The sequence below is a fragment of the Lissotriton helveticus genome, chromosome 1_2 (assembly GCF_964261635.1).
Source record: "Lissotriton helveticus chromosome 1_2, aLisHel1.1, whole genome shotgun sequence".
NCBI lineage: Eukaryota > Metazoa > Chordata > Amphibia > Caudata > Salamandridae > Lissotriton > Lissotriton helveticus.
Window position 1 is genome coordinate 252,631,052 of NC_136058.1, and position 27,489 is coordinate 252,658,540.

General features: G+C 44.6%; 1 protein-coding gene across 1 annotated transcript in view; it reads right to left on the reverse strand.

The window, feature by feature from the left end:
• The window catches only part of LOC144800599 (vitamin D3 hydroxylase-associated protein-like), a 422,322-nt gene that overhangs the window by 239,144 nt on the left and 155,689 nt on the right, over positions 1-27,489 (reverse strand). Inside the window, exon 4 of the mRNA XM_078671692.1 lies at positions 23,756-23,889. Within this exon, the coding sequence (XP_078527818.1) occupies positions 23,756-23,889 (134 nt within the window). The remainder of the gene's footprint in view (positions 1-23,755; positions 23,890-27,489) is intronic.

The window sequence follows — 27,489 nt, forward strand, 5'->3', positions numbered from 1 at the left end:
AGATGCGGACTGAAAATTGCGGTCTCCCGGTGCCATCGGACAGAGAAATGGGTCGTGAGCAACAGCCTGCGTTAGCAGACACAAGGAGCCCAGGAAAAATCGAGAGCAGGACAACCAGCAGGCCGATACGCAAGATCCGAAGGGGGGCCGGTTGAGACAGGAGACGACCTTCCCGCTCAACCCCCCACCCCCCAGCTTGACCACGCGACATCAACCACTCAACTGAGACGCGCCAGAGTGCTGCTCTGGAGCCATCCCCAACCTCAAGAGGTGGGCGTTAATTGAGGCAGCTGGTGAGAGAACTGGGGCCTGCTGTGCTGCTACCGGCACTTTGGAATAGGCCCGGATGGCAAATTTGGCAGGGGGGTGCTAAAGGAAATACCGTGGTGAGCGCACCCCCATACCCCCCACGCTTTGCAAAACAGGAAAAGGAGAAGATGTTCGGCACGAGTGTAGCCCAGTTAAGACGGGAGACGTCCTTCCCACTTTGCCCCCCCCGGCCTAACTACGGATCAGCGTCCACGCAGTGGGAGCCGTCCGTGATCTCAGGAGACTGGCACCATCAGAGGCAGCTGGTGAAAGTATGGAGGCCTGCGGTGCTTCAGAACGGGCCCAGTTGGCATAAAATTGGCGGGGCGCCAAAGGGGATACCCTTGCGAGTGCACCCCGCGCCCCACAAAAGGGAAAAGGGGTAGCTTCCAAGCACAGGACAGACCGAATAAGGAGGTGAGGAGCTCAGATCATGAACAGGCTCCACTGGGAGATGTGAGGGCAAGTCAAAGCGAGCTGCAGGATCTATATGGAGGTAACAGGCCAAATGTAAGAGGGCAGGCTTAGACAGAAGGGCTTTAGGAGGAACGCGAGTGATCCCAATAGGAGTGATGCACTCTGTTAGAATTTGGGCCCAAAGTAACCTGATGCACTGCCATTTTGAATGTACTGGTTGGGGGAAACTGGATGATAGCCAGAAGTGAATTCAAAGGGCTCCCATGGACAATGGCAATCCCCACGCTGTCACACTCTGGCTGTAATGAAACATGGATTCTTGCATTGACATACGCACAACACAGGCAACAGTGGTAGTTCATAACAATGACTCTGGCAAAATGTCGACATTAAAAGGGCCCAAGCAAACCCACCAAACAAAACTGGACAAATTTGCCCATTCTAAAGCTAAAACTGTGGAGGAGAAAAATGAAGTGCAGGTCACAAAGCAGCAATCGGAATATGATGCTCAACCCTACAGGATATTATGGAGGTCATACAAGGGGTCCAATCAACACTAGAACACAAAATAGAAACAGTAACAACGGAGGTGGCGCTCATGCACGCTGGCCTGCAAAATTTGGGGGAGAGGGTGAAAGCCAAGGAAAACTCGGTCATAACACTCCAGAATTCTCAAAAAACATTGGAAATAACAGCCAAGAGGCTCCAAACAACGACGGCCGACCTGTAGGCGAAGCTCGAAGATTACGAGGGGCTCGCACGCAGTAATAATGTGCGAATTTTGGGAGTGCCGGAGAGGGCGGATGGACAGGCCACAGATTTATTCGTAGCGGACTTGGTACAGAACCACCTACAGCCCCATGCTCTCTCCCAGTACTTCTCAGTGGCGCGTGCCCACAGGTTGCCCGGAGGAGCTCCGAAACCGACGGACACCCCGCACCCTATCCTGGCCAAAATATTCAACTATAGAGATAGAGACATAATTCTGCAGAAAGCGCGCACAGCCCCCCTAACTCAAGCTTGAAAACTCTACAATCACCTTCTTGCCAGACTTCACGGTAAATCTCTAAAAGATGCAGCGATCCTTCCTAGAGGTGAAATGAGGGCTCAGAGAAAAATATAAAATATGCAATGCTCTTCTGAGCCAAGTTGGGGTTGAAGTCGGAGCGGAAGTCATGGTTCTTTCAGACCCCGGAGGAGACCTCAAATGGTTAGAGGGTTGGATAACCGCTGGAGCCCAAAGACCTAATTCTCAAAGACGCATGCAGGGACAAGTCTCGACAGGATAACCATAGACTTAAGGAAGGCCCTCAAAAGGAGCTGGGTCAAAATGGCGCAGTTAAGCAGCGGTTTGGGTTTCTGAACAATCACTGAAGTGGGACTGGCCCAACAGAGCACTGAAGATGACTGGTCGATGGTTGACAAAGACATTGAAGACTGTTAAGTATATAGATTTTGGGTGAGCAGGTTAAATATGACTATGCTTGACCATCCAGCTTATCGTTCCTAACGGGATGCTGAGATTTCGAGAGACACTACATAGAGTATTTGATACAAACTGTTTTGATAAGAATGTAACATAAGAGCTTATAAGGCATAGTTCATGAAGGGATAAAGATTATTGTATGCAACCTGGCTAGGCCATGTTCCCCTTCGCAGTGTTCAATGGGTAAGGGTATACAGGCACTCTGCACAGTTGGGGGGTGGGCAGTTTTAAGTCCATGTTGCAGGGAGGGGGGTGGGATTGGGGAGTTACGTTCAGGCCGGTTACAGAAAAGTTTAATGTTCAACGTGTAATTTGGAAAAACGAGTTTGCGGTGCATGGGGAGTACATAAACCAGCAGTAGGACGAACAATATTGCCAATGTTTAAAATGTTGACTGTGACGCAGCTAGGCACTCACTGGTGGGTGAAGATATGGTACTATACTAACTCTATCCTGAGCCTTAGGAGCCCCTATCCACACAGACCAAATGCACGACGACTAAGGTAGCTCCACTGGTAGGCCAACTTAGAATTCTTTTATGGAACCTAAATGGGTTGGAGTACAGAATTAATAGTTCTGCAATACTTGAAATGGCAGGCCCCTGACGTGGTTTTGCTGCAGGAATCCCACATATAAGGAACCTTTTATTGTGCACTCAATAGATGGGGTTATAAACTGGTAGCTCACGCTGGGTATACCAAAGGGTTGAGATGGGTAGGTATTTTCCTCCGTAGTTCATTCCCCTTTTTAATCCTAACCGTGACACATGATGCACTGGGGAGGTTTGTGACCCTGTCTGGATACTGGGAAAGCAGGTTGCTCAATATTAAGTCTCTCTGCGGGTCATGCAGACTGCACTCCTCTCGACTGGCTGACTTAGGATCACACATGCTTAATCTGCATGAAGGTGACTTGTTGATAGGGGGAGACTGTAATGCGGCCCTCAATGGAGACATGGATAGGAAACCGCCAAAACAAGGAGAAACATCCGTGAAGATACTAGCAGATTTTTTTAGAGCAGTGGGTCTGATGGATGTCTGGAGAGCTTATAATCCCTCATCCCTCCAATATACCTTGCACTCAGGGGTACATGGGAGGTTAGATGGCACTTAACCTCTGGTACTAAAAGGTACTGACTATACGGGAGGGGCTCATTGAGGCTACCAATAACTATTTTAAAAAAAATGAAGGGTCGGTAGACTCAGCCACATTATGGGAAGCATACAAGATGGTGGTAGGAGAGCAGGGTGTTTCAGGGATCGTGGGACATAGGAAGGAAAAAAAGAAAGCAACTGCAAGAAATAGAGTATGATATTAGTCAAATAGAATGCAAACTAATAATCTCAACTGCCCCAGATACTAAACCTAGATTGCTACTGAAGCAGAAAGAATATAGGGACATTGTCGAGGACGCAGCCAAAGCACAATACCGTACCACTCAACACAGAATATACGATATTGGTGATAAGGCAGGCAAATTGCTAGCATGGTCGGACAAACAAGAAAAGGCCACTAGATGGGTGTTTGAGACTGAGACCCGATATGGGATGCGGCTCAAAGATAGGCTCAGTATAGATGAGGCTTTTGGTGAACACTTTAAACGGATTTACACACCAACAGGGGCTTCCACTTACAAGGCTGAGGAGTTGTTGGCCACCCTCAAACTCCCTGCCCTTGAAAGCTCAGATTTGGAGGAGTTTGATTCAGCCTTGTTTTATTAGGAAGTGATCAAGGCAATTGGTCTTCCAATTGAACTCTATAAAATAAACGCATCTACAATCGCCCCATACCTTACTAAAATGTATGATGAAAGTGTGACTAACGGTATCCTACCCGAAACTCAGAGACTGGCCAATATTGTGGTGATACACAAAAAACGGAAACCTCCAGAGCACTGAGGCTCTTCTCAGCCTATCTCCCTGCTAAATCGAGTCTCCCTTCCATTTTTGACAGATTGCCTCCTCTGTTTTGATATGTTTTTGCTGGATTTCTGCTTTCGGTACTGTGCCACTGCTAATCAGTGCCACAGTGCAAGTGCTCCCTATGTTAAATTGATGTACTGATTGGTTATTCCACAATTGGGTTATTTGGTTTACCGTCAGCCCCTAGTACAGTGCACCATGTGTGCCCAGGGCTTGTAGATCAAATACTGCTGGTGGGCTTGCAGCACTGGTTGTGCCACCCACAGAAGCAGCCTGTAAAGTGTGTCTCAGGCCTGCCATGACAAGGCCTTTGTGCAGTCTAGCACTGCCATGTCGACTTGGCCAAGTGCACCCACTTGCCAGTCCCTAAACCTGCCCTTTGCTTCATATTAGACACCCCTATGGTAGGCCCAAGGGAAGGGTACATTGTAAGTAAAAGGTAGGACATGCTCGGATGTGTGTAGCATGTTCTAATAGTGAATTACAGCCATTTTCGTTTTTCACTATTGAAGGCTACCTGTTCTCATAGGCCAGAATGGGCAGTGAAGATTATTAAATTCTTATAATACTAACCGACTCAGGGAACATGGTAGAAATTCGAATTTAGTATGCCTGAACTCAGAATAATAAAATACATCTTTTAGTAAAGTTTATTTTAATATTCTGTGTTTGCAAAGACCACTTTTAGAAAGTAGGTATTTGCTTGACTAACCATTTGAGCCCGCCTCTGCTGAGTTGTGTATTCCTTGTCTGGGTTTGTGTGTGACAGGGCTGGGTAAATTCCAGGAGACAGTCTGGGACAGCCCAGTGGTGCATATGGAGATTTACATCCAGATGGGAGGGGGAGAGTGCACCTGGGACCTGAATAGGGCTGGGTCTTTCCTCTACAATGCTGGCTCCACCCCCTGTGGCTTGTCTGATGTCTCTGCCCTGCACAGTGAAAGGAAGAGGAGAGTCATGACAACAAAGAGCTCAGGAACTGGTTTGAACTAGGCAGAGGCCTCTCTGCCTTCAGAGAACAAAGGATGTTGGGGTAGAAATATTGGGACCCAGTCCCACAGACTTGAGATTACTTCTGGAACAAGAAACCTTTCTGCCAAGGAGAAGAACCAAGGAAGCTGCAGGAGTTTGGACTGCCCTTCTGCCAGTGTGTTGTTTGCTGGGTTGGCCTGCAGTGGTTGCTTTATTGCCAAGGGCAAGGAGAAGGAACTTTGTAAGGACTTCCATCTACAGAATATTCTCGAAGGGCTTGAACTGTGCTTGCCTCTTGCTGAAGTCTCAGGGCCAAAAGACTTCACCTCCAGCTCCCTCCTGAATTTCCTTGCTGGGAATTCTGACTCCAGTCACTTGCGTGCCACTGGGAGCTGGAAGCGCGACGCATCGGGAAGAAGCGTGTCGCCACCGCAGCTGAAATCATCGCAACGCCGGAGAAGCGAGCCTTCGCCACATCTCCCTGGAAGCGTGTGTTCATCAAAGCTGCCTGCTGTCGCATCACCGAAGAAGTGTGACGCCATTGAGAGAGTCGCCATCGCATCATCAGAGAAGCGCGTCGCAGGGCCTGTCGCGGCTCCAAAGTACAGAGTCGCCGCAAGGCTGCCAGGGCGTCATCCCATCGTCATCGCACCACCGCATCAAGGGCGCCACCTTCTCACATCGCAACTGGATCATCGCATTGCATCAAGGCGTCATCTTGCGCACCGCAACGGGCCCGCAGGCCGAGAATCTACGCATCACCTCCGCACCGGTAAGGCTCACGACGAGTTCCCTACTCTGCGCAAGCATTGAGGAAGGACGCAACCGTTCTCCCGTGTCACGGAACCGACGCATCTCCCCTTATGCGATTCTTTTTGTTTACACTGCGTTACGCATCCAGGTACTTTGTTGAGAACTTTGTTGCATCTACCATCAACTTGAACTAAGAAACTTTAATCATCTTTTAAGTAATCTTAAGTGTAGTATTGTGGATTTTTGTCGTTTGTGGTCTTGTGTTTAAGTCTATATAAAGAATACTTATTTTTATAAAACCTGTGTTGTGTCCATCTGTAGTGTTATCACTGTATTACTGTGTATATTCACAAATGCTTAACACACTGCCTCTGAGATAAGCCTGTCTGCTCATGCCAAGCTACCAGGAGCAGGAGTTATTAAGGAGTGTAATCCCCTTATCCTGACTTCGAAGTAAGGGTCCCTATTTGGACAAAGGTGAATACCATTGCCAACTAGAGACCTCCAGATCTAACACTGATCCATCCGGATTAACCCGGCTTTATGCCAGGCAGGAATACCACACTCAATCTAAGGCATCTTAATGGTGTCATGGGCAGGGCTGGGACGATTAGAAAAGAGCCAGTGATAATGTCCCTCAATGCTAAAATGGCATTCGACATGATGAAATGGCCTTTCTTATTTGCAGCTCCTGAACGATTTGGGTTTGGAGGAAAATTCGTGTCCTCTACTCTGAGCCCCTGGCATGAGTCACAGTGACTCAACAGTGGGCGGTCAGCGAGGTTTAAATTGCAGAAAGGGACAAGACAGGGCTGTCCACTTTCTCCATTGATTTTTGCATTGGTCCTCGAACCTCTGGCAATATGGATTAGAGGAGAACCCTTATCAGGGGACTAAATTGGACGGCGGAGTGGGAGGACAGAATCCCCCTCTATGCCAATGACATTCTGCTCTATTTGGCCAAACCATATTTTTCACTACACAGAATCTTACACATATTTACCCTCTTCCAAAGGATTCGGGGTACACCATCAACTGGGATACATCGCTCATACATATCCTGTGCGGGGAATGTTCCAGCCTGTGTAGCTAAAACAGTTACTGAAGGCTTTCGGTATTGGGGGATCTATAGCACGGCTAATCCTACTGTATTCTATGAGAAAAATGTAGCTCCTCCACTACAAGATGACGTGCAGCATTGGATGACCCTGCCCCTCACGCTGCTGGGTAGAGCTTCCTTGTATAAAATTATGGCACTTCCCGCTTTGTTTAGGTCTTACAAAACACACCATATCTTGTCCCAGTCAAGTACTTCCAAGCAATAGAATCAGTAGTACTCGTACTTTTCTGGAGTAATGGAATCCCTCACATATCATTGACCAAACTCATGAAAAGCTGGTATGATGGGGAATAGCCCTCCCAACCATTAAAAGTTATTATTGGGCCTCTCAATTAATAGTCACCAATCACTGGTTACACTGGCCAGGAACAGAACCAGCCTATAGGTTGGACAGACAGAACATGACCCCTGGGAATTACTGGAGAACAATATACGGAGGGGAAAGAAACGACCAAAATACACACCAACCTCAACTACTGTCAATTTATGGCACACGGCAATGAAAGCCCTGGGGTGGAAAACAAGATCACACAGGTCACCCCTCTTTTAGAGATGGACCAATTGGGGTTGTTAGCAAAATGTCCAGGATTCGATAAATGGGACTTGATTGGTCTTTTGAAGGTGAGTGATGTGTGGGCAGGGAGGAAAGGTTTTCCCCTTCAGACACCTTCAAAGGGACTATAAACTAGGTGTTGGGGAATCTTTTTGATACCTTCAGGTCTGCAATGTTCTACACAGGGCAGTCCCCAGAGGTACTGATCTCCCGGCTGCTTTGCCCCTGCATGACAGACTCCTGGATGACTATCTAAAGGAGAAGGCAGATTCTCTGACTTACAGAAAAATACTAAACACGCCTGACACAATGGTGAAAATATGTGTAAAATGGGCAGAATATGTGGGTGATATCAGTGATTAAGAGTGGCAGGAGGCACTTGCATCCCCATGGGAAATGGCAATTCGCTCCCGGTTTAAATTAATCTAACTTAAGCTTCTACTTAAAGCATTCTACACCAGTGTAGTGTTGGTCAAAATGGGTACCCTAAACTCCTCACTACACCCTACAGGGTGCTGCCAGGTGGGGACGTATCTACATCAGTGTTGGAAATGTAAGATATTCCAGACATATTGGGGGACAGTAACAACGAAACTGTTAGCAACCTGTAAAAAAAAAAATGGAGATCTTGCCCTAATGGTGCCTCCTCGATGTATGGGATGCATCTGACCTGTCGATAATTGAGAGAACTTGGGTGTGGCAATATAGCAAGAACCTGGAAGGGAGTTACCGGGCTTCAGTTCTGAGATTGGGAGACAGACATGGACTGGTGCATGCAGGCAGAGAGGGTGTTATATGAAGGGAGAAGATGCCCACAAAAGGGGTCCAAGATCTGGGGGGGCGTGGAACAAAAGTAGAGGGATGATATGAATGCCATTTAATTATTCTACTCCAGAGGAAAGAGAACACTTTGGAGATTGAAGCTCAAAACGCTATGGAGACTGTAAGTAATGATGTAAGGACATTGGTCCAATGTGATGACATACTCACAACTGTTCAAATGCACTGTGCTCATTGATAACAATGTTATTGGACTGTAAATTTGTTTATTTAATAAAAAAGTGTTGTTTTTATTAAAGAAATATGCAAAATAAACTTGTGCAGCAACGTGCGCAAAGTAGTGGACAGTCTGCAGCGTGCTCATGCTAACCTAGGGAAAACGACAATCTCCCCATGGACCACATGACATGTGTACCTTACACTATATGTATGAGATTAAGAAGTAGATAGTTTGGTGGTTAAAGTTTTGACCATGATATTTCTGTACTAGAATATTTATTATGATTGATATGTTGTCATACAACCCAGACCTTAAGCTCTTTGTGATGTCTTCTTAGTTGTGGAAGGCCTTTGACGAGGGCAGGGTGCAATTTTGCTCTACAATGTGCAGCCTTATAGATTTTACCATCTATTGCAGACTTAGTTTAGAAGCCTGAATGACAGCCTGAATGACAGGATGAGCTGGTACAGACCGTCCAAGCCTCTGCTCACCACCACCATTGCTGCTCCTTCTAAATAGTACATAGGAGGTCAGGGGTCACCAGCTGCAAGCCACTAGTAGCAGCTGCGAATTCTGGTGACTCCTAAAAGTCATCCACAAACCTACTCAGTTATTGATCATCTCTTAATTAAAAGCCAGTAACTTAACCAACCTGAAGAATCCTATGAAGAGTCTACAGTCATATGCAATCATACTGGCATCTCTAGGACTCTAAAACATCGCGTGCTGGACTGAAATGCAGGTATTGGAGGTAAAAGCAGATGTTGGAGGTTTAATGATGACCTGTTAAAGGAAATCTACACTCGCCACTCAGTAAGAGAAAAAGGCAACAGTTTTGTTATGGAGAAGTCGAGCTCTTCCCAGTCTCCATAGACTTTTGGAATGCTTTCAGGGTTGTGCTGTGTGGGGACCAAAGAAATGTGTCCCGCAGCGGATCAGGCAGCCAGCACCTCTAAATTCCCAACGTCCCTCAAAATAGTCAATCTTGCTGTGCTGACAACCTCCAGGACCTGCTGCGATTCGGTCCCACTGGAATTCCAGATAGAAACTTCGAAGAAGGGTGGAGGCAGCACCAAGCACAAAGTCGCGGGCCGTTGCAATAACAAGACGCTGTGGAGCACGTGTGGCAGCAGCTTACCAAGGACTGCACATACGTTGCATCTCGACTAACACCTAGAATATTGATATTTGGAATTTGAATACTAACTCTTCATACAACTGGCAGGATCTATTTAACGGCCCGTGACGTCTGAATGCACCCTTATTCCTAATATTGGAAAACTTTCTACTAGTAATTTTAGCATCATATTGGCCAGCTCCTTTATCAACTTCATTGCACTACAACAAGATTTATCATCCAGTTCAATTGCCCTGACGAAGCTCCCACGGGAGCGAAACGCGTTGGCTGTCCTGTGCACTTTGAAAACACGAAAATAAAAGAAAAATATATTTTTTGACACAATCCTGGTCTTGTGTTACTTTGTGCTTGGTGTTGCGCTGTGTGGGGGGTGAACTTGCATTATGGCCAATAGTAATAAAAAGCTAAATGAGCAATTACATGTACTTAAATTACAGATTAAAATATGGAAACCCAAACCAAGAAAAACTCACTCTCTATAGTCATCAAAACCCTCTAATAGAAGCACAACCCCATTCTTAGCTAAAGTCTCTTCAAGGCAGAAATCTACTAGCTGACGCAAATTCCATAAAGTGGGGAAAGTTCTGTTATCGTATCTCAAACTCAAGTATACTAAGATATGTATCTCAGTGACAAAAGATTTGAAGGGATGAAGACACTTCGATTGCTAAATTGTAAAGTGAGTTTTGCTGATTTGCCGCTAGCATTGCTGTTGCTCCCAATGCTTCGGGTCTACAATTTAACTAAACTAAAATTCTTTTTATAGCATCTGTACAATTTGATAAAAGTACAATTTGGCAGCATGCCGCTTTTATTTATTATGGAGGAATAAACGCACTTCCTTCCTTTTGGGCTGTTTCCACATAATCTGCATTTTTCACAATTAACGTTTGCTGTAGTCATATTTACCATACAATACTATACAATGACTAGCCAGACCATAACGTCCTATACTATGCTATACTATACTATATAACAATAGGTCGTACCATATAATGACAGGGCATACCATACCATGCTATGACAGGTCATACCATACTATCAATGACATACCATACCATAACATATTATACAACAGCAGGTCATAACATACCATGCCAGACTACAGAATTACAGGCATACCACACTATACTATACAATGACAGGCCATACTATACAATACCAGGCCATACAATACTATACAATGATATGCCATACACTATACCATACAATTCTATACGACAGGCCATACCTTACCAAAGTTATCATACAATTATAATATAATACTGTATATATATATATATATAGATATATATATATATCTATATATATATATATATATATATTCACTGAAAAAACCATAGGTTTCACACCAGTTATAGTAAGGTGGAAATTTTACTCGCATAAAACCATTGAAATTCCCACGTTATAGTTAGTTGGACTCACTATAACTTGCGCGTGCAATGCACTGCTGATGACGTCACATATTACATCACTCATGACATGGTCAGTGACATCACTGATGACATCTCAAATGACATCACTGATGACAACATCCTTGTGACAAAGTGGCAGACCTCCTATCAGCATAAAATAACCTTTGACACACACATTCAAAAATAGAAACTAACATTTTCTTTAAAAAGGAGAAACCAATACCAATTACAACAACTTATTAGGTAATTCCAACATCAACATACACATCCACTCATTCACCAACAGTTCTATATAGTCACTCATGCATGTACTTACTCATCATATGTACTCATACACCTGTAAATACCGTTACACACTAATACTCATCCATATAGTTACTCACACACAAATTCACACATGCAAATAAACTATCAAAAAACCATTTACTTGATTATACTGCTATATACACACCACTACACATACTTCTACAGAAACGGAAACATATTTACTCTCTCAAACAATCAATTATAAAAACACATACTCACTAACCCACCCATACACACAATCATCCACCCATACAGTCTTGCACACATGCGGTCTTCAAAATACATACAAATAGTGAGTCACTCATTCATGCATCTGTGCTCTAAGTAATACCCCCCACCGAACCATACAGACACTGATACTGATACTCAAAAAACAACTATAACCCATATACACACTTATGTAGCTACTCACCAACCCATGCAGCCACTTATACACAAAGTGAGACACAGATACAGATATTTAAATATTTAAACATTACTCGCTAATATATGTATTCACTAAGATACATTTAATAAGTCAGTTAACCAATCAATTTTACACAAAAAATATCCATTTAGACATTTATTTACCCATTTGTTCTTCCATCAACCTTTAGATCTACATATATAAAAAATATTTATTTTTCAGAAAGATACACATTCACTGGATGATGTCATCAGTGATGTCATTTGAGATGTCATCAGTGATGTCATGAATGATGTCACTGACCATGTCATGAGTGATGTAATATGTGACGTCATCAGCAGTGCATTGCACGCGCAAGTTATAGTGAGTCCAACTAACTATAACGTGGGAATTTCCATGGTTTTATGCGAGTAAAATTTCCACCTAACTATAACTGGTGTGAAACCTATGGTTTTTTCAGTGAATTTAATAGGTTTTTTAAATGCTAATTCCTAACTATAACTGGTGTGAAACCTATGGTTTTTTCAGTGAATATATATATATATATCAAATTTCTATAGCAAAACGAAACCCCTCATTTTGTTCCTTTTCAAATTAAATGTATTAAGTGTTACCATTTTATTCCAATCAAGATGACTTCAGGTGTGCCATACTTTTGTCATAAGTAAGACTGTTAGCGTTCTAGTTGTTCTTTAGAACACTCTGGGACATTCTGTCATTGGGCTATAGTTGGGCTACATCTGGCTGATATTTGGGCTACATTTGGGCTCTTTTGTCTCTGGTGGCCATCTTGGGAGACTGCATATCAGAATTTTTTTTATGAAATATAAGAGGATTTGAGAAGTCACTCAAAATGTGCCCTAATTTTTCTTTCTTCAACACTAATCATAATTTCTATGGCAAAATGAACCCCCTCATTTTGTTCCTTTGCAAATTAAATGTTTTAAGTGTTAACACTTTAGTCCAATCAAGATGACTTCAGGTGTGCCATACTTTTGTCATAAGTAAGACTGTTAGCGTTCTAGTTGTTCTTTAGAACACTCTGGGACATTCTGTCATTGGGCTATAGTTGGGCTACATCTGGCTGATATTTGGGCTACATTTGTTTTTTTTTTTGTCTCTGGTGGCCATCTTTGGGCTACATTGGGCTACATTGGGCTACATTTGGGCTCTAACATATATATATAGCCCAATGTAGCCCAATATATATTTTTTCAAAGTTAATTTTCGTAAAAACCACTGGAGCATATATCTTGAGACATAGCAAAGGCACATCGGGGTACCAGTCCCTACAATTTTGCCAAGTTTGGTGGAAATCCATTCAGCCGTTCGGGCTAAAAGTGAGTCCAACCGCCCTATGGAAATTAACATGGGGAAAACACGTTTTGGGACCCCCCTTTTATCTCGGCCCCCGCTTGACGGATCCCCCCCGGGAAGGAGCGGAGCGCAGCGAGGCAAAGTTAAGGAAAATTACAGGCAGATCCCTCATTCGGCGCCAAAGTTATTCCCAATAGAATGTTGCAGATTTCCTATGGAAAACGATCCTAACTATAACTACCTACTGGCGACCGCCAGTAGGTAATATATATACATATATACATATATATATATATATATATATATATATATATATATGTATATATATATATATATATATACACATATACATACAAGCTCACTATCCGTCTGCTCCCCTTCACTCACGGCCGGGTGCTGTAGCAGCGGGTGACGGCACCACGCGGGTCACACTAAGACCAAAGCTCCGTTGCACAAAAAGTACATAGCACTCACGGGGACAAGTCCAATAAGTTTATTGGGCAAAACACTATCAGACGCGTTTCGGCAACCGCCTTTCTCAATTAGAGGCCGGCGCCACCATCAGGCAGTGTTTAAATACATCCGATCAACAAAATAAAAAAAGGACATCATATATGCATTACAAACCACCATTACTAAGTGGTGTAGGCCCAGTTGAAATCACTGTCATCCTTGCGCCCTGGATGGGCAAATACAATCAGTAATGCACAAAATTTGTCATAATCAACAAAGCAATTTAGCCCTGAATGGGCATACACACAGAAATGTATAAGCGCATTGTTATATACACCTTACAGTATTAAGGAAAGTCAGTTCAAAGGAAAATCATAAATGGACTGCTAGCTCCTCCCCAGCATTAAGGCCACCTGTTTTTTTTGTTTAGTTCTCGATTATATGGCGAGATTCCAACTTTCGTAGCTGGAGCAACCTGTTCCCTCCCCTTACGTCTGCAGGCACCTGATCCATGCAGTAAAAGCTTAGGAGTTCTCTATTGCTTTGGTGAAACACTCCAAAGTGTCTCACCACTGGATACGTGGGATCCTTGTTTTGTATAGCCCTTAGGTGTTCTAAGTTCCTATTCTTAGTTGGGAGAGTAGTGCTCCCAATGTAGCGCAAGCCACACGGACATACAAGACAGTACACCGTGTGGCTTGTGTTACAATTCATTAAACTTGTGATCTTTTTGGGCTCCTTCCTCCCAGATACTTGGTAACTGGTCACTTTTTTGCTATTCTTGCAGGCTTTGCTTTTGAGGCATGGGTAAAACCCTGCCAGTTTACCGAATGGCGAGGCTTTTTCCTCTTTTCTACAGTGGCTTTGCACAATACTAGAGCCTAATGACCTTGCTCTCCTGAAGGTTATTAATGGAGACTTAGGTAGATCCTTTCCGATAATCGGATCAGATTTAAGTATGTGCCAGTTCTTCACGCACTTCTTTCTGATTTCGTGTACATCACTAGAATAGTTCATAATCAGTCTCATATTGTTCTTGTTGGCCTTTCGTTTTTTAGATACCATTGTGCTGTTTTTGGAAATTAGTTCAGATCTCAACTTCTTATCAGCTTTCAACTTTGCCTCATGTAGTGTCTCCTTGCTATATCCTCTCACTTGGAACCTCATTATACTAACCCTGGCCGCTATCTCATAGTCCTTCTGTCGTGTACAGTTCCTTTTTATTCTCAGTAATTCGCCATAGGGTATACTAGATATGGTTTTCCCTGGATGGCAACTACTCGAATAAAGCACAGAGTTTCCAGCTGTCGGTTTCCTGTGTAATGCAGTACATATATATATATCAGCACCAGTCTTCAAAACCTCCTCCACGGCGAAATTAAGAGGCGGACCCCACGGCTTCAGGCAAGAAAATAATTTTATTCTTGCAACCTTTCTAGATATATATATGTATATGTACACATATACAAGTACATATACACAAATACTTACATACAGTTGCCAGTAGGTAGTTATAGTTAGGACCTAGTTTCCATAGGCAGAGCGCTTTTCATTTGCCAATATCTTTGGCGTCATTTGATGAATCTTTGCAAATTTTTCAAAACTAATTCGCCAATCACTTTCGCTGCTGTGTTGGAAGATTCGGGGTGATTCGTCAAGCGGAGGTCGAGAAAAAGGGGGGGTCCCAAAACGCTTTTTACACATGTTAATTTCCATAGGAAAATTTAGACATGGCTACAGCCCGAACTGCTAAATGGAATTACACTAAATTTGGCAAAAAGGTAGCTCTTGGTCCAGAACAACCTTTTTTTGTTAAATGGTGTAAACCCGTTCAGTAATGTAAAGATTTCTCAGATATACAACTGTGGCCGGGGTGGATCCGCGAACCCTCACAATCTCGTGCCTGAGATCTGATTGGCTGCCAACACTTCAAACCAGGAAGTGTTGGCAGCCATCTTGTGGCTCTGTTGAACCGAGTCATAAGACAAAACATGAAAAAACAAGAAAGGGGGCAGGGTAGAAACCCCTTGAACTCCTAGGCTTTTCAGGGGGTCACACAGGGACCCCCAGGGCCCAACAATCTTTTTTTTTAAGTTTGGGGGGGGATTTGCAGTAGATCCGTGAATCCAGCAGACAAAGCACTGGCTCCAGCGCTTCTTTTACATTAAGCCCCCGGGTGGGCCAGGTCCTGGGTGCAATAACAAAAGGGAATACGGTGGCTGGCTCAGGCCCCCGCAGCCCCGGGGACCGTCACCTCCCTGGGACTATGTTCACAATGATGTGGGGAGGCTCTTGCCACCTCACGCAGCCTCAGGGACCGCCACCTCCCCGTGGTTAATTATATGAAATGCGGGGGCCACGTGCCCTCCCCCCGCAGCCCCAGGGACCACCACCTCCCTGGGGTTATATTTAGAAATGTGGGGGTGGGGTCAAGTCCCCCACACAGCCCCAGAGACCACCATCATCCTGAGGCAATTTTCCAAATGGGAGGGGGGCTGCATGGTGCCACTCCTGGATCCCTAAATGGCCCTGGGGGTTTGCAGAGTGCACCACTCTGCAAACGTGCCATTGGGCGCGCTGCTGGTAGGGCAATGTGGTCCTCTTGTGTCCTGAGGGCCTCAGGAATAAAGTGGACTTCATCCCGCAAGCCGCAGTCCGCCAGGAGACACGTTCAAAGAGTGGTGCAGAAATGGGGTGTGGCCTGTGACCACTTCTCAGCAATCACACTATGTGGCGCTGACTGGAGGTACAAGGTGGGCTAGTTGGCCCCTAAGGACCCTCACCAGCGAAGGGGACTTCTTCCCCCACCAAGAGTGCGCCAGGAGGCACATTTGCAGAATGGTGGTGAAAGGGGACATGACCTAGCAGAACTCGGTAATCCTGCTGTATGGGACTTACTTGAGGATTTGGAGGGGTAGTTGGCCCCCAAGGACCAACTCCCCCTCTTGTTACCTCCAGTAGGTCCCACACAGCAGGATTGCTAAGTTGTCAGATGCCATGCCCCTTTTCTACACCACCCTGCAAATATGCCTCCCGGCGCACTACTAGTTGGGGGATAAAGTCCCCTTGACTCCAGAGGGACCTTGGGGGCCAAGAAGCCCTCCTGGTCCCCCTTGTGAGTCCTACACAGTGGGAATTCCTGAGAGCTGGTTGGAGGCCCAGTCCCCTTTCTCCACCACTCTGCAAACGTTACTCCTAGTTAAAAAATCCTCAGAAAAACAAAGGTTACAGGGACATTAAAGTTAGCAAATAGAATTTAAAAAAACCTTAGAAATTCACAAACAAAAACAAAAGGTTACAGGGACGTTATGGTTAGCAAATAGAATTTTAAAAAACCATAGAAATTCACCAAAAAAAAAAAAAAAGAGGTTACAGGGGCGTTCTAGTTAAGCTGACATTTCACTCATACATAACCAGAGAAATTAAGCCTTTATAGTTACCTGAGTTAACTATAACCTGGGCCCCTGCAATGCACTGCTTATGACCTCTTGGCCAGCAGATTGTGCTTTTTCTGATGTGGTGTAAATCCGTTCAGTGCTCAGACTGCCAAGGGAGCAAGCACTCTGATTGACTGCCAGCAACATGAGAAAAATGTTCCTAGCAGCCATTACAGGACTCGCGGACCCCTCTGTCCAGAAGTTTTCAAAACAAACATAACTATAGGAGCAAGCTAGGGATACTCTGCCCTCTTGGCCTTGTGTGGGGGACGTAGAGGGGAACCCCCCGCACCCAAAAAAAAAATCGGGTACATTTTGCCACGATCCTGCGGGAGATCACACCATTGTGGAGAAGTGTGGCTCACTGGTTAGAGGCGGCAGACCCGTAAGCAGAGAACGGCCCGGGACCAGGGTTCGATTCCCGACGCGGCAGGGTCGTGGACCAGGGTCAGCGGACTCGATAATTCTCGCCTCGGTGCCTACTCTAGTCAGAAACCACACTCTGCAACTCTGGGCATCAGCTTGCCTCATCTTCACAACGGCCCCCCAGACCGCCGGGGATGCTTGGTCACACCTTAGAGATACCCATCAGGGACCATCTCTCAGGGTGAGCCAGGACGGGTTCCTCAGCGGTCGAAGCGTGGAGATACTCCTCCGGGAGTCGATTCCTAGCGCTATATAAACCTGCAATTGAGCCTCACGCAGGTTCAATGTGAATGGTCAACTGGTATCTTGTCTGGAGGCCAGGAAGAGACAGGCCAAAATGCGTTGACCCTTATTTTCTATGAGAAGTTAATTCTAAAACTACTGAGCAGTGGAAGGATTAACTCTAACAAATGCCTTGGTCTATGAATTGATGAAGAACTAGGTTCCCCTCCTAATTAAACTACCTTGGGTTGGATTTATGGGAACTAAATAAATATGCTAAACACAATAGTTACCGTGTGCTATTACTATGCTTTATTTAAATCCTATATATACCAGAAGTTTTATGCACTTGCACTTTTTGTTTGACAAAATCTGTTTTGATTATGCAGCAAAATAAAATATGTCTAAAAAAATATATATCATATATGCCCTGTATGTTATTTTGGTATGACTAAGACAGTCAGAAAGGAAAACAATTGATTGAGACAATATTGAACCATGCTGTATTGAGCCACAAATTTGCCGACTGGCTTAATTAATCCTGAAGGGCATCAGTTTTTCGTAAAGGATTATGGTCAGATGCTTTGGATTTCATCAGGAGATCCTGGGCCCAGGAATGACATAGGCATATTGTTTGTCATGAAGTTGTTTGGTTCATTTGTGTTCCAAAAGGTGCTCAAATTTTGTTTTGTATGTGTAAGAAAAGGGGCAACCCAGTAATCCCTGGGACCTGGGTAATCTAGTAATAAAGGAAAACAGTAGTCCCTAAAGGGGGAAGTGTGAACCTCTACTTCCTATGAGTGAGAAATTTTGACCATCAAGCAATTGGTTCTATTTCTTAATTGGACGATTTTATTTTTTAACATGTAGGAAAAAAAGATCGCAGTTTTATATTTAGATCAATTTATAGGTAAAACGGTGATGCCAATAGACTACACGGCTGTCAGTCAAAAAGGGGTCTTTCTGAATGAACAGGGAATTGGAGCCGCTCAGTCCCTAGTATCCAGGCTCCTTTCTCTAATTGTTATGGAAAAGGCCCAGCTCTGCATGATGGTGTCTCTCCTTCACCCCACAAATACAGTTAAGTGTAAATAACAAGTCAGCCTACAGGCAGGCACAGGAAAAAAGCATTGGCAAAGTCAAAAGGTCTCACTTTTGGGACTTGTTGGCTCTGCAAATGCCTTTTTTCCATGCTGTCATAGGCAGCTGGTAACCTTTAAAAGTGGTTCTGCGTAATCCTTGGCTGAATTCCAGTGAATGAGCTCAATTTCTCACAGGATTTGCTCACACTCAGTCTTAGTTTCCTACTCAGTCTCATCTAATCTCAGTCACTTATCCTCATTCGCACTTGCTTTTACTTACCCTGAACCAATTGGTCTCACTGACTCATGCAGTCTCACTCAGACCCACTCATTCTCACTTAGTCTGACTCAGACCCACTCATTCTGATTCACCCAATCTTACTCTGGCTCACTTAGTCTATCTGACTCACTCATTCTCCCTCGGTCTCAGTGATTCACTCGGTCTCACTCAATCCACTTCAATCCATATCACTCTGGCTCACTCAGTCTCACAAACTACCACTAATTTTGACTCACTAAATCTCGCTCCTTCTCAATCAGTCACAGTGATTCTCGCTCTGATTCAATCTGTTTCACCTATTCTGTAACTCACTCGGACAGTGCCAATAAACTTTGGTGGACAAGGGGAATTCTGGTTCGGTATACAGACTCCTCTGAAATTATATAGCATAGATAAGGGTGCACTGTTCCGCACTGACTAATGAGACTCTCAATTGGGTTCTGGTAATAGTTATTGGGAACGTTTACTCATAGGAGCATGTGACTTCACCCACCCGAAGGTGGAACACGTCATCAGTGGGCTTGCTCCTCGTTGGGCTGGCGCTGAAATGCCCAATGATCCCCGCAATAGGGAACTTTGCCAGAGATCTTTTAATAAATCACCAAAGGAGAACTGGGAAAGTGAGTGTCTCCCAATCAGTTAGTAAGAAGATTGGAAACAGTGGGTTAAGATCAACTACAGAACTGTTGTATCTATACATTTAATGGAAATCCAGGTTTATGTTGAATTAAACACAGTATGAGAAACTCATGTACGCAATGATTAGTCTCTCTCAAGGGAAGAACAGATATAGAGGTATATTAGATGGTATAAGGTCAAGCAGACCTTCCATATATTCCTCAGGCGCTCCTTATCTGTGCCGCACCAGTTGTTGGCATCTTGCAGGAAGTTGTGCTATTAGCCTCGGCGTAGAGACTTCACAACTTTTGTTAGGACTGAATAGCTTTTGGCAACTGTGCTGATCTCCTCAATTGTACGAGCATCTGGGAATGCTTCCTGTGATACAATGTTGACATATTCTTCTGTTTTGACGGAGTTGTCGACATCTTCTTCTCTTGGACTTGGTGGATACCTGGAGAAGAAGTCCGCAGGGTTCTTCGATCCTGGCTGGTACACCAGTTCCATCTGGTAGTGTTGCAGCTGGATTGCCCAGTGTTCAATTTGCGGTGGAGGGTGTGGAGCTATGCCTCAGAATAGCGGGAAGAGCGGCTGGTGGTCGGTGACTACACAAAAGGTGTGTCCTCAGATATAGAGGTGGAAATGGCCGCAAGCCCATTTGATTGCCAGCATCTCGCTCTCGATCTGAGAATTTCCCGCTTCTGTAGGTGTGAGGACTTTGCTGGAAAATGCGAGGGGCGCCCATTATCCTGGCTCCACCTCTTGAGTGATCACTGCTCCGAGGCCCACCGGACTAGCATCCACCAGTAGTTCTGTATATTGTGTTGCGTCAAAGTAAGCCATGGTAGTTTTGCTGAGCAGTGCTTCCTTGACATACCGGAATGCGTCTTCTTCTCGCCCTCACTTCCACGCAGCGTCCTTTTGGTCAAGGCTCAGAGGGGTTCAGCCACTGTTGCTAGGTTGGGGATAAACCGTCTGCAGTAGGTGGCCAGCCCTAGGAAGCTACATACTTCAGATACTGTGGTTGGCGCCTGCGCCTGTTGGATGGCGTGGGACTTGGATGGATCTACTTAAACTCCCTCCTGGTTAAACACATAGCCAAATAACTCAATTAGTTGTTATGTAATGGCTCTCATCCAATAGCCTTAGTTGGTGGTATCCAGCATTGAGGTCCAGCTTGGAGAACAATCTTGAGCCGTTAAGATCAGCTATTATGTTGTCTATCGTGTGCGTTGTGTCTCTTCCGTTTGATGGCTTGGTTGGGTATGTGCATGTCTATGCACAGCAGTATTTTGCCCGGTTGTTTTGGTTTCTCTGTGATTACCATGGACGAGACCCAGGATGTCGGACCAGTGACCTTCTCTTTTATCCCTGGTCATACAAGGTTGTGCAGCTCCAGTTCGACAAGAGGCCTCATGTGGAATGGTATTCAGTGGTGTCGGAGTGCCACCGGTTCGAGTGATTTGCCAATGTGGGGTTGGACTGGGGATCCCTTCAGGCATCCGAGTCCAGTAAAGAGTTGTGTGAAACAGGTCTAGTACCTCGTCTGTTTGAAGCGCTCTAACAGCATAAGTGAAGGTGACCAGGCCTAGATCTTCCACGGTGTGGCTCCCCACCAAGGCATCAGCCTCTCTGTCAACCACATGGAATGTGGTTGTGATCTTAGTCTTCCATTCCTAATTGGACGGTCATCTTGCCTTTTAGGGGTAGCAGTATTTGGCTTCTATATGTGAATATTTTGACATTGGTTGGGGTAAGCTGAGGGTGAAGCCACCGGTATTGTTGAATGCCCATTAAGTTGATGGATGCGCTGGTGTCGATCAGTGCCTTGACACTGGATCCTGCCACTTCGAGTACGCATGACGGTTGCAGGCACCTTTGCACTTTAGGTCACTTGCAAACGATATGAAGAAGCATTCCTCTTCATCATTGGGGGATGAGTCTTCTAGGCGGTAGTGTTGACGTTGTGATGCTTTGGACGTCTTCGGGGTTTCTCGGTCTTCTAGGGATAGTTGCCGTACGGACTTGGATGGTGGTAGTCTTCCCCGTGCACCTCTACCTCTAGTCCTTCCTCTGCATACAGTGGCGAAGTGATTGAGGGTGTCGCACTTGCAGCAGGTCTGTCCTTGGGCCGGGCACTCCTCCAGGGTATGCTCTTCTCGCCCACAGTATCCATTTCGGGATCCGGGTGGTGTACTCGCTGGTTGCCTCTTCCGCATGTTCGGATTGCATCGGCACGTTCTGTCTTCACTGTGACGGGCCTTTCCGCTGTTGTGTGATGCCAATGTCCATCTCTGTTGCAATGGTGTTTGACAGGTCATGTGACCGCGCCAGGACGAGGATGTCTTCCAGTGGTATTTCAGGCTGGTGAAGGATGAGGCTCTAGGGTCTTGTTTCTGCAGCCTTGTATCACTTGTGCTCTCTCTTCCTTAGGCTGGTCGTTGGCCGCGCACGTGCTGGCTGGTTCTCGCAGGCGTGCATAGGAAGTGTCCATAGACTCCCCTTCTCTTTGGTGGGCTTGGCATAGTTTGAAGCGTTCATAGTGTGGGTTGAGTTGCTGGTCAAAGTGTGCATCGAGGGCTCTGACAGCAGCATTGTAGTCGTTGGCCACTCGTGTTTGGCAGGTGTGCGAAAAGTTTGTGGATCCCCTCACCTGTGAAATGAAACAGCAGTAATCTCTTTATCGTGCTGTCAGTTTCTCTGGTTGCGACAAAGTAGTTCAGTTCAAAAGACTTTATTCGGCTATATTTCATAACCAGAAAAGTACATAAAATCACGATAAAATTCACAAGCATCAAACATTGATAAAAGAATAGAAAAGGAGAACAATCTACACAGTATATATATATACACAGGCCAAAGTCATGTTATCATAGTCTTGGGCAAATAAAATACACTTAAGAAATGCCACAACGGAAGAAACGGAGAAAATATCCTCCAAAGTCTGTATAGCCAGAAATGCGGGGCGACAGTGTCTCAGATTCATATATTTTAAAATTGGCACAATCAATCTCTTCCTAGATATCAAATAAAATCTACAGAAGAATAGGATGTGTATGTCCGATTGGTCAGAGACATTGTCGCAAGGGCATTTAGACAAAACCTTTGCCCAGTCATTCGTGGCTGGGAAACTCAATAATCTAAACAAAATTCCAAATCTGAATCTGGTCAATAAAAACCTTTCGTGCTCTTTCATGTGTAGGTTTAAATAGGGCTGGATGGTCCTTCCTTTAGTGACCGTAGTCACCTGATTGTCTTTGGTTCACAAGGAAGTTTAAGCACAAAGATTTCAAAGTAGTTGTCTTGCCACCCAATCCAGATCTTCTATCGGGGGGAGGCGGTGGCAGGGTCAGCGAGCTCCCTGAGCGGTGGCAGTGCACTTACCTGCGTGTGCTGTGGGACCGCTGGCCCAGAGCAGAGAATGACGAGACCACACACTGGTTTACACTTCGGGCAGAAGACCCCGAGTTGTTCGCCCTTTTATTTATCTCCTCTGGCCGGGCGTTACAGAGTGAAGTTTTTTTTCGGGTCACCCCTGGCACCTCTCTCACTCTGCTAGGGTTGTTCCTTCGGTCAGCTCTTAAGAGAGTACCCAGGAACAACTGGCCATTTTTGGCAAAGCAAACATACAATAGGCATGAGAAACTGAGGCGAAATCAAAAGGCGTCTAGTATTGAATGGACAGTAAGATTTTACAAACAAATCTGCATAATCCCCCTATTTTCCCTCTATAATGACTGCCAGGGCAGCGTCCCAAACGTCACTGTGAGGATGTACCCTACTCACACAAGGGAAAACACAACAGAAATGGGCATCAAGGACAGGTATAGCGAAAACATAGGATAGTGGAGCAAACTCCATCATGTTCTAGTCAGTGAAAAATTGAAATGGAAAGTGCAGCGCACAAGTTTGTTCTGCAGGACTGGGGAGAATTTAGAGAGCCTTTATTTAGTAATTTTGTAATCATTTGGGACAGTGCCTGGTTCTTGCCACATGGTGGCGGTGTTTCACAATCTACGAAAAAGCGAGATCCAGTTCTAAATTTAATTTAGCATATAATTCAGAAATGTTTCCACTAGAGATTACGAGAACTGTTTCAAAAAGAATAATACACTTTGTTTACTTGAGCATTGACTGTGGGATGTTTGTTTTCACAAAAGGGACAGCGCCCTGCTTCTTCAGAACCTGAACCACAACACAGTCTTCAGATATGGGACGGTCGAGGAAATTGACAAGGCCCATAGATGAGTCATGTCCCTAGAACAAAAAAGGGGAAATGTATTAATATAGTATCAAAGAAATATCCTTAAGTCTATAATCTGCTCAATGAACACATATGCTGAATCCAAAATTCAAAGTCAAATGAAGAAACAGCCATCCTCTCATATAGATGCACTTCTTCGTCACAGGTTTCAGGGACTTTATAGTTAGTTGGACATTTCACTCATACAAAACCTGAGAAATTCGGCTGTTATAGCTAGTTGAGCTAACTATCACTCGCACACCCGCAATGCACTGCTGATGACGTCACATATTACATCATTCATGACATGGTCAGTGACATCACTGATGACATCCCTGATGACATCTTTCAGTGACTGTGTTTCTGTAAAGTTTATATATGTTTAATATATAGAAATGCCAAGGTGCATTGCAGAATGAGTGGGTGTATGAGTGTCTGAATGGTGATTTAGTATGTGCGTGACTGACTGTATATGTGAGTGATTAAACGTGTCTTACTGAATGAATGGGTTAGTGACTAAACGTGTGAATGTCTGTATCAGTCTGTTAGTTGGCGTGTAAGCGGCTGCATGGGTTGGGGAGTAGCTACATGACTGTCTATATGGGTTATTGATTGGTTGTCTGAGTATCTGTATAAGAATAGGTAAATGGGATGTAGATAATTATTCGGTAAATTTTACCGAATCGGTAGGATTCGTTAATTAAGAATCGGTATTTACCGATTCGGTAATTCCCATTCATTCCTATGAGCCTAGAGGCCCATAAGAATGAACAGGAAGCCATTCAGTAATACCGAATCGCTAATAGGGGGAACATTTTCAAGAGTGGCAGGGTGTCACATTGACACCCTGTTGCACCCCTGAATAGTGCATGGGTGCACATGTGGCACACATACAGGCATGTATGTCTGCCACATCGCACTGTTGTAAAAGCAAAATAATTTCTTTTTCAAAGGTTTTCGATATTTACCACCAATTTGTAGTTGGTAGTAAATAACGAATCCTTAACTCAGGAATGCACTAACTTGAGTGCTCCCTACATTACGGATTTGGTAATTTACCGAATTGGTATGTTAAGAATTCGGTAATTTACCAATTCCGTAAATTACCGATTCGGTAAAATACCAAATCCAAGAATTATGCCATCTACATCTCAAAAGCCAAATACCAGTCGGTAACGGCCAAAATTCGCTAATTTCGTCCGTCACCGACCGGTATTGGGCGACCTACATCTGGCCCGAAGTATGTGTTAGTAGTATCTGTATGAATAAGTGAGGTGGCGAGTGTATAACTGTATAGGTAAGTAAATGAGAATGTGATTGATCCTTTGCATAACTGACTAAGGATGAGTGGTGGTGTGTGAGTGTCTGTATAGGTGTATGCATGCATATGATAGTGCTGTATAAATGAGTGACTAAACTGTGGGAAAGTCTGTTATTTGGTGTGTAAGCGGCTGCATGGGTTGGTGAGTAGCTACATGAGTGTCTATATGAGTTATTGATTGGTTGTCTGAGTATCAGTATGTGTTACTATATGGGTGAATGAGTGGATATGTGCGTAGACATAGGAACGAGTGAGTGGGTATGTAGTTACTGGTATTGGTGTGCCTATGGTTTCGAAAATGGTAGTCTGTATTTTAGAAGTGGGTGTATCAAAGGTTATATTAGGGTGTGAATAGGTGCATCAGATTATCATGTGGATGATGGCATCAGTGAAGTCATCAGCGATGTCATTTGAGATGTCATCAGTGATGTCATCAGTGAAGTCACGGACCATGTCATGCACTGCTGATGACGTCACATATTAAATCATTTAAGACATGGTCAGTGACATCACTGATGACATCCCTGATGACATCATCCAGTGACTGTTTCTTTAAAGTTTAAATATGTTTAATATATATAAATGCCAAGGTGCATTGCAGAATGAGTGGGTGTATGAGTGTCTGAATGGTGCATTGCGGGGCACGAGTTATCCGTTTTTTTTGTTGGTAAAAATGTATCTGGTTTTGTACGAGTGAAATGTCCAACTAACTATAACGTCTCTGAAACCTATGGTTTTTTCAGTGAATTTCAAAGGTTTTTTTAATGCTAATTTCGAACTATGCCTACATAGGTAGGACATGTGCAGAAAGACGAAGAAAGGTGCAGAAAGAAGCAAGAGATATGCAGAAAGAACCAACAGAGGTGCAGAAAGAGGCCTTGTTGCAAAGTCATCCTGTGCCCCCAACTTTTTGCTGACCGGTACTGGTGGTAACTGACTGACAAACCAGGCCCGGAGCCAGTGCTATGCTAAAAGACACTTAGAATACAGTGAAAACACCTACATACACTAGGGTACACTATGGGATTGGGTAGCCCTGTGATTGGCATGACCTCCCCTGTAAGGCCCTAGTACATAAGAGGTCAGGGGAATTAAAACTACCTCTAACTCAGAGGTGCAGAAAGAGGCAAGAGGGGTGCAAAAAAGAGGGTAGAGAGGTGTAAAAAAAGGCAAGAGAGTTGCACAGAGAGGGAAGAGGGGTGCAGAAAGAGGCAGGAGGGGTGCAGAAAGAATTAACAGAGCTGCCAAAAGAAGCAAGAGAATTGCAGAAAGAAGCAAGTGAAGTGTAGAAAGAGGCAACAGAGGTGCGGAAACACAAGCGAGAGAAGTGCAGAAAGAGCTAAGAGAATTGATGAAAGAAGCAACAGAGGTTTAGAAAGAAGAGAAGTGTAGAAAGAGGCAAGTGAGGTGCAGAACGAAGCAAAAGCAGTGCACAAAGAACCAACAGAGGTGCAAAAAGAGGCTAGAGGGATGCAGAAAGAGGTAGGATAGGTGTACAAAGAGGGAGGAGAGGTACAGAAAGAGGCCAGAGGGGTACAAAAAGAAAGAAGAGAAGTGCAGAAAGAACCAACAGAGGTGCAGAAAGAGGCAAGTGAGGTGCAGAAAGAGGCAAGTGAGGTGCAGAAAGAGGCAAGAGATCTGCAGCAAAAAGCAACAGTGGTGTAGAAAGAGGCAGGAGGGGCGCAGAACGGAAGAGAAGTGCAGAAAAAAGCAAGAGCAGTGCAGAAAGAACCAACAGAGGTGCTAAAAGAGGCGCAAAGGGGCAGAAAGAGGTAACAGAGGTTCAGAAAGAGATAATATGTGCAGAAACAGGCAGGAACGGTAAAGAAACAGGGAACAAGGGTGCAGAAAGAGGCAAGAGGGGTGCAGAAAGGGGCAGGAGATCTGCAGAAAAAAGCAACAGAAGTGCAGAAAGATGCAAGTGAGGTGCACAAAGAGGCAAGAGATCTGCAGAAAAAAGCAACAGAGGTGCTGAAAGAGGCAAGTGAGGAGCAGAAAGAAATAACAGATGTGCAGAAAGGCAGAAAGGGTGCAGAAAGATGTAAGAGGGATACAGAAAAAGGCAGGAGAGATACAGGAAGGGAGAAGAAGGGTACAGAAAGAGGCAAGAGGGGTACAGAAAGATGCAAATGAGGTGCAGAAAAAGGCAACAGATATGCAGAAAGAGGGAAGAGGTGCAGAAAGAGGGAAGAGGTGCAGAAAGAGGGAAGAGAGGTGCAGAAAGAGGGAAGAGAGGTACAGAAAGAGGGAAGAGAGGTGCAGAAAGAGGGAAGAGAGGTGAAGAAAGTAGAAG